Source organism: Branchiostoma belcheri, unplaced genomic scaffold (genome assembly GCF_001625305.1).
Source record: "Branchiostoma belcheri isolate BF01 breed outbred unplaced genomic scaffold, Haploidv18h27 scaffold353, whole genome shotgun sequence".
NCBI classification, from domain to species: domain Eukaryota; kingdom Metazoa; phylum Chordata; class Leptocardii; order Amphioxiformes; family Branchiostomatidae; genus Branchiostoma; species Branchiostoma belcheri.
Window position 1 is genome coordinate 101,593 of NW_017803969.1, and position 8,541 is coordinate 110,133.

General features: G+C 42.0%; 1 protein-coding gene across 1 annotated transcript in view; it reads right to left on the reverse strand.

Moving 5' to 3' along the window:
• Positions 1-5,327, reverse strand: part of LOC109475917 — a gene marked incomplete at its 5' end in the record, with an annotated part of 21,075 nt that extends 15,748 nt beyond the window's left edge. Inside the window, 1 exon segment of the mRNA XM_019776733.1 lies at positions 5,047-5,327. Coding sequence (XP_019632292.1) covers positions 5,047-5,327 — 281 coding nt within the window.
• Positions 5,328-8,541: the final 3,214 nt, after the last annotated feature.

Consider the following 8,541-nt stretch of genomic DNA (forward strand, 5'->3'; position numbering starts at 1 on the left):
TATCCATGACCTAGGCATATTTCTCTTGCGTTTGTTTATTTCTTCTCTCTGCGCGCTCCCGACGTGCGTGGAGAGAAGAGAAACTCGCATGCAAACGCAAAAGAAATGTGCAGCGGAGGAGAAATTAATTAGAAACGGGGAAGGATGTAAATCCAGTGAAACTAAAAGAAAGAAAGTAACAAAACGTCAGTTGGAAAAACGTTTCACGTGTAGGTCGACACGAAGGCATAGCATATACTGTGAAGGCTTAGTTTAAACGTTTCCACTCGCATTTCTCTTGCGTTTGCATGTGGTTTATTACTTCTCTCTCCGCGCTCCCGACGTGCGTGCGTGGAGAGAAGAGAAACTTGCATGCAGACGAAATATGTTAAAAGAGAAGAAAGAAAGACGGAGGATAGGAAATGTCAGAAGAGAGGAAAGAAGGACGGAGATATAAAATATGTCAGGACAGGAGAGAGGAAAGAAAGACGGAGGTAGGAAATATGTCAGTAGAGAGGAAAGGAGGACAGAGCATAGAAAATATGTCAGGACAGGAGAGGAAAGAAGGACGGAGACGGAGATAGGAAATATGTCAGGAGAGAGGAAAGTAAGACTGAGAGAGGAAAGAAAACGGAGACAGGAAAAAAAGACGGAGATAGGAAAGAAAGAGAGAGATAGGAAATATGGCGGAAGGGAGGAAAGGAAGACGGAGAGAGGAAAGTAAGACGGAGAGAGGAATGAAAGGCGGAGAGAGGAAAGAAAGACGGAGATAGGAAATATGTCGGAGAGAGGAAAGAAAGACGGAGAGAGAAAAGACAGACGGAGATAGGAAATATGGCGGAGAGTGGAAAGTAAGACGGAGAGAGGAAAGAAAGACGGAGAGAGGAAAGACAGACGGAGATAGGAAATTTGGCGGAGAGAGGAAAGAAAGACGGAGAGAGGAAAGAAAGACGGAGAGAGGAAATATGTTGGAGAGAGGAAAGAAAGACGGAGAGAGGAAAGAAAGACGGAGAGAGGAAAAAAGACTGAGAGAGGAAAGACGGAGATAGGAAATATGGCGGAGAGAGGAAAGAAAGACGGAGAGAGGTAAGAAAGACGGAGAGAGGAAAGACGGAGATAGGAAATATGGCGGAGAGAGGGAAGAAAGACGGAGAGAGGAAATAAAGACGGAGAGAGAAAAGACAGACGGAGATAGGAAATATGTCGGAGAGAGGAAAGACAGACGGAGATAGGAAATATGGCGGAGAGAGGAAAGAAAGACGGAGAGAGAAAACTAAGACGGAGAGAGGAAAGACAGACGGAGATAGGAAATATGGCGGAGAGAGGAAAGAAAGACGGAGAGAGGAAAGACAGACGGAGATAGGAAATATGGCGGAAAGAGGAAAGAAAGACGGAGAAAGGAAAGAAAGACGGAGAGAGGAAATATGGCGGAGAGAGGAAAGAAAGACGGAGAGAGGAAAGACAGACGGAGATAGGAAATATGGCGGAGAGAGGAAAGAAAGAGGAGAGAGGAAAGACAGACGGAGATAGGAAAGAAAGACGGAGAGAGGAAAGAAAGACGGAGAGAGGTAAGAAAGACGGAGAGAGGAAAGAAAGACGGAGAGAGGAAAGACAGACGGAGAGAGGAAATATGTCGGAGAGTGGAAAGTAAGACGGAGAGAGGAAAGAAAGACGGAGAGAGGAAAGAAAAAAGGAGATAGGAAATATGTCGGAGAGAGGAAAGAAAGACGGAGAGAGAAAAGAAAGACGGAGAGAGGAAAGAAAGACGGAGAGAGAAAAGACAGACGGAGATAGGAAAGAAAAAAAGGGGTAGGAAATATGTCGGAGAGAGGAAAGAAAGACGGAGAGAGGAAAGAAAGACGGAGAGAGGAAAGAAAGACGGAGAGAGGAAAGAAAGACGGAGAGAGAAAAGACAGACGGAGATAGGAAAGAAAAAAAGGGGTAGGAAATATGTCGGAGAGAGGAAAGAAAGACGGAGAGAGGAAAGAAAGACGGAGAGAGGAAAGAAAGACGGAGAGAGAAAAGACAGACGGAGATAAAAAATATGGCGGAGAGAGAAAAGACAGACGGAGATAGGAAAGAAAAAAGGAGATAGGAAATATGTCGGAGAGAGGAAAGAAAGACGGAGAGAGGAAAGAAAGACGGAGAGAGGAAAGAAAGACGGAGAGAGAAAAGACAGACGGAGATAGGAAATATGGCGGAGAGAGAAAAGTAAGACGGAGAGAGGAAAGAAAGACGGAGAGAGGAAAGACAGACGGAGATAGGAAATATGGCGGAGAGAGGAAAGAAAGAGGAAGAAAGGAAAGAAAGAAGGAGACAGGAAATATGGCGGAGAGAGGAAAGAAAGACGAAGAGAGAAAAGAAAAAAGATGATAGGAAATAAGTGGGAGAGAGGAAAGAAAGACAGAGAGAGGAAAGAAAGACGGAGAGAGGAAAGAAAGACGGAGAGAGGAAAGACAGACGGAGATAGGAAATATGGCGGAGAGAGGAAAGAAAGAGGAAGAAAGGAAAGAAAGAAGGAGACAGAAAATATGGCGGAGAGAGGAAAGACAGACGGAGTGAGGAAAGACAGACGGAGATAGCAAATATGGCGGAGAGAGGAAAGACAAACGGTGAGAGGAAAGACAGACGGAGATAGAAAATATGGCGGAGAGAGGAAAGATAGACGGAGAGAGGAAAGACAGACGGAGATAGGAAATATGGCGGAGAGAGGAAAGAAAGACGGAGAGAGGAAAGAAAGACGAAGAGAGGAGAGACAGACGGAGATAGGAAATATGTCAGGAGAGAGGAAGGTAAGATGGAGAGAGGAAAGAAAGACGGAGAGAGGAAAGAAAGACGGAGAAAGGAAAGACAGACGGAGATAGGAAATATGGCGTAGAAAGGAAAGAAAGACAGAGAGAGGAAAGAAAGACGGAGAGAGGAAAGAAAGACGGAGATAGAAAATATGTCAGGAGAGAGGAAGGTAAGACGGAGAGAGGAAAGAAAGACGGAGAGAGGAAAGACAGACGGAGGTAGGAAATATGCCAGGAGAGAGGAAAGAAAGACGGTGAGAGGAAAGAAAGACGGAGAGAGGAAATTTGTTAGGAGAGAGAAAAGTAAAACGGAGAGAGGAAGGAAAGACGGAGAGAGGAAAGAAATTGGGACAGAGGAAAGACAGACGGAGAGACGAATGAAAGATGGAGAGAGGAAAGACAGACGGAGAGAGGAAGATATGTCAGGAGAGAGAAAAGTAAAACAGAGAGAGGAAAGAAAGCCGGAGAGAGAAAAGACAGACGGAGATAGGAAATATGTCAAGAGAGAGAAAAGTAAAACGGAGAGAGGAAAGAAAGACGGAGAGAGGAAAAAAGGACGGAGAGAGAAAGGAAAGACGGAGAGAGGAAAGAAAGACGGAGAGAGGAAATATGTCAGGAGAGAGAAAAGTAAAACAGAGAGAGGAAAGAAAGACGGAGAGAGGAAAGAAAGACGTAGAGAGGAAAGAAAGACGGAGAGAGGAAATATGTCAGGAGAGAGAAAAGTAAAACGGAGAGAATAAAGAAAGACGGAGAGAGGAAAGAAAGACGGAGATAAAAAAGAAAGACGGAGAGAGGAAAGAAAGACGGAGAGAGGAAAGTAAAACGGAGAGAGGAAAGATGTCAGGAGAGAGAAAAGTAAAACAGAGATAGGAAAGAAGACGGAGAGAGAAAAGACAGACGGAGATAGGAAATATGGCGGAGAGAGAAAAGAAAGACGGAGAGAGGAAAGAAAGACGGAGAGAGGAAAGAAAGACGGAGAGAGGAAAGAAAGACGGAGAGAGGAAAGAAAGACGAAGATAGCAAATATTCAGGAGAGAGGAAAGAAAGACGGGGATAGGAAATATGTCAGGAGATAGGAAAGAAAGACCGAGAGAGGAAATATGTCAGGAGAGAGGAAAGGAAAATAAAGGATAGAAAATATGTTTGGACAAAGGAAAGAAAGACGGGGGTATACTGGTAGAAAATATGGCGAGTGAAAGAAAAGAAAGACGGAGTAAATTATGAATAGTTTCAAAGACTAACTTTTATTGAAGACAATTTTGACAATCTAAAATATGTTGCAAACAGCGTGACTTTTCCCGACCGTCATATTCTAACTTCGAACTGTTGAAAAGAGGCAAGGACCGAACAGTATTTGTAATCTTTCAAGGTTAAAGAAAGGTTGGGAAAAACTGTATTTTTCTGGTATGCCTAAATAAAAGGGAACGCATATCATATTCGTCTGGTGCAGGAATTCGAACAGCGTGTCTCTAATTAATGTGGTCAGGTTTAGAATAGTGGTGCAAAATGAAAATAACAACTGTGTATGGAAACACGTCAGTAAGTAACAACGTATATGTGTGGGACGAATGAGGCAGTGCACAATTTTAAACGTGGTTCCGAGATTCTAAAGTCAAGTCTCATCTGACAGTGTTAATGGATAGGGATAATTGCTACAATTAGAAGCACTCGCCATTAACACTATTTTTAAGAAAATATTGTGATCTAAGACACATTTTTCAACACGTTTCTCTCTCCCTCTTTTTCTTCTCCGCGCGTGACGTTTATCTCTGCGCGCGACGTTTTATCTCTACGCGCCTTTTGACCCCGTCGGCGCTCCGTATGCGGTCCTCGTCATGCAGACAGATGAATGACAAAGTGTGTGTGTGTGTGTGTGTGTGTGTGAAGTGTGTGTGTGTGTGTGTGTGTGTGTGTGTGTGTGTGTGCGTGTGTGTGAGTGTGTGTCTGTGTCTGTGTGTTTGCGTGCGGTCCTCGTCATGCAGACAGATGAACGGCAATGTGTGTGTGTGTGTGTGTGTGTGTGTGTGTGTGTGTGTGTGTCTGTGTCTGTGTCTGTGTGCTTGCGTGCCGTCCTAGTTATGCAGACAGGTAAACGACATAGTGTGTTCACGTAACGTGAACCCAGACAATGAGAAAATTAGCCGGGTCCTTACATCTGCTTGAGGACTATTCTGTTACGTATCTTCTTTGTAAGACCATACATTATCATGTAATGTTGCGTTTTGCAATAGTTGTCTCCAATTGCCATCAAAACATGATAATATGATATTTTAACTCACCGGTGATGTCTAAGATGGTCTCCCTGCCACTTCCATCACGACGAGCCCGGTGGATTTTCTGGTTCCGGTTATCTGCCCAGTACACGTAGTCCGTGAGCGGGTCGTAGTCCAGGGCGTCGGGCACTCCTACATCTCCGAGCGGAAGCGTGGTGGTCGATCCGGAAGTGATGTTAACTTGGAGAATGATTTCTCCATCCCTGTCAGCTACCAATAGGAATGGCTCACTGATGTTACTGGAGCCGGGGTCTCCTAAGGTGGAGGAAATAACCAGAGTATAAAAAACAGATTTTTCCAAACAATCGTGTCACGTCTTAAATTATTATCTATTTTCGTACTTTGAAAAACTATTTGTTCATTTATAACGATCGCCTGGCAATAGGAAGTGAAATATGACGTGCCAATTATGGCGATTTACTGCCACTATTTAGAAACCTGGTCAGATTTAAACTCCTACCCGGAACCTTCCGGTCTCGGACCAGGCAGCGTCACGATGGAGCAAGTAGAAATCTACTGTATTTTCAGACATCGATTTTCTCAAAACAGTTATATATAATGGAAAGAAAATCTGCTCTGGAATTTAGCTATGGATATGTGTTGTTTTTATGGTTTCGCTGCCGCATCCTTTTTTTTTATTTATTCACATATATTTATATAAATTTATATATATAAAAGTTGCTTATACAACACATTTTACTCAAAAACATACAACGAGTATAAAACACATTGACAATTGCAAGATACATGCATAATTACAAGATGGATAAAACCAAGATAAATACAAGACAAGTTGGTGACTCATCAATTACAAGAATCTGCCCGTACAGTAGATGAAGTTTTGAACTACATCAAAAACATTACGGTTTAGTAGGTGTGAGAGTGATGTGGACCTTCGACGTAGTGAGGAACATAAGGAACTGTCATTGAGATGCTGCATCTCTACTATGTTGGAGAGAGATGATAACAGAGTACTTCTTTGACTGGAATTAAGTTTACAATGTAGAAAGTAGTGCTCAGTTGTTTATGATAGCCACATACACATGCCGCATACTTGCATAAGCGTTCTTAAAAGTTGGTATCGATGACGTCACGCAGTAACGTCACCGGTTCCCCTGGGCAAAAAGCATGGGTCGCGTTTTGTCGTCGCTTTAAAGTGAAGGAAGAATACGTCAGATTTTGACCTTGAATGATAGACCAGAGTTGTCACTTCCCGAATCAAACTTGTCCGACATCAAACTCTTCACTATTTCGCCGTGAATGGCCTATTATTAAGCACAACGCCACTCAAATGTGTGAAACACTGAATTCTCACACGTAAGCAAAACACTATCTTGTTGATGCTGTCGTACCTAGGAGCGAGCAGTTATAAAAAGTGCTACAAACACGTGTGGAGTACTTACTAGGCTATCTCTGCACACCAACCAAAGAAAAGAAGACCGTGATAGCAAGGAGCCTTAATCCGATCAGGTTTCAAACTCGGAATATTACGTTTCGCCTGAAGTGGGCTTAAAGAAATGTAATTTGGGCATAAAAACTCTAAAAGTATATATAAGTCAAGTTCAGAGGTCGTCTGACATCATAAAACGCAGCACTGTTTGAAAAGTCAGATTTCCTCAGGTTTCCAAGCTTGGACACGTTGGTGAAACCTGACGCGTCCTTGTCGTACACTCGAGAAACCAAAGTACCAAACTCAATACGTACTGCAAAATCAAAACACAATTCTGTCCGAAAAACTATCTCTTATCAATCCGAAACAAATCATTCAAACAGCATAACAAAACTTAGGATTAGTGCCTACTCTCTGTAAATTGAAAAAAAATGTAGCTACTGTAACACACCAGCTAATGAGAGACTGTGTCCAACATGCCATAAAGACGTTGAAAACGAATTCTATTTTAGATTGTCGAACTTAGGATGTAGACACTCAAAGGTATTGCAGTATATTGCATGTAAGAGCGATATAACGCTACCTCATACAAAGACAGATATTCAATATACTATTATCATGCCCTGTCAATATATCCACTTATGTGGGCCAATTTATATACAATTCGCTGCCAAACGAGATAATGTAATTTATTCCTTATGCAATACCATATTATTGTCAGAAGAATTAGATTAGTATCATTAGTGTTTTTATTGTTATATATTAAAGTAGGTCAGCTTCTTAGAAAAGTTAGAACGGTCAACTCTTAGAATGTTAAATATTGTTAATTTAGCATCACCAACTTTGTAACTTTGCCAGACGTTGTGCCCGTTACAATTGTCGTGCAATAAAGTTCTCTTTGTTCAATGTCGAAAACTCGCGCACACAATGGGACACGCGAAGTGTACAAGATTTCCCACTGTTGGAACGTCCCGTGTACTGACTTATTATCGTCACAATGGAAAGCTGAGAAGAACCTTTATATTCATAAAAGTTATATGTGGCAGTATCCATCCTAAGAAAATAGGATACGCACGGCAATCTATACAAGCAGTTTACTTGGGTTTGTTTACACATGCTGTCCGGTTCTTACCACATTGGAAAGGGGACTTTGCGAATCTGGACTCATACAGAGCAGAATATTTTGCGTCCACACCAGGCTAAATCCCGCTAAAGAATCTAGCAGGATATGCTAAACTTGTATGATTGGGGTCTAAGTGTATCCCGAAGTTTATACTGGAAATATTTTGTGTACATGGCCCTATGGAATGGATATACATGTAAACTAAACATAATTATGACTCCCCTATTGTGGATTTTCTGGTAGAAATGGCGTGATCCCCTGATACATTTGGGTGTCCTATCTACCTGCCTACGTGCTCAGGCCAGGATATTGCCCCTTGCTCTCCCTCATCTGGTTTCTCCACACAGTTCTATTGAAGGCCATAGTCTCAGATTCCGTTAGTGTGATCCCTGTGTCCGTTTGTAATAACTAGACTAGTCTTTTCACCTCTTGGGTGGTCTGGGTTTTTAACTCCTGGTGGTATGCCGTATGAACTAAGGTTTTCTCATCACATATTCAAACTATCTAAGCCTTCTAACACGTAATAATGGTTTGTTCTGCCAAGTTTTCAATGAATTTCTACATTTTGGATGCGGTCCCGAAGGCTGGTGCAGAGAATTGCTCTTCAGCATCTCATTTCAAAGGATAACAAGTGCTTTTAAAAAAAGCTGACATTTCAGCTGACGAAGGTCTTACTGCCGTTATTGAGGTAGAAGTTGTTGAAATGATATTACCCAAGTTGATGAAATTTGTACGAGACCACTTAAAGAAGAAAACACATCTGATAAAAAAAGGAAAACAGCGGATGTTAAAAAGAAATTTAAAAAAACTCATACGTCGGGACTTGAACAATTAGTTTTTGAGTGTTAAAAGCAAAACAGCGACTGCTAAAGAGAAAATTAAAACAAGATCCTCTCTGGGGATCGAACTCGCTATGTGCAAACCCCGCCACGTGCACCGAAAAAGAAAAAAAAGAACATAAAAAAAGAAAAAAGAAAGAAAATT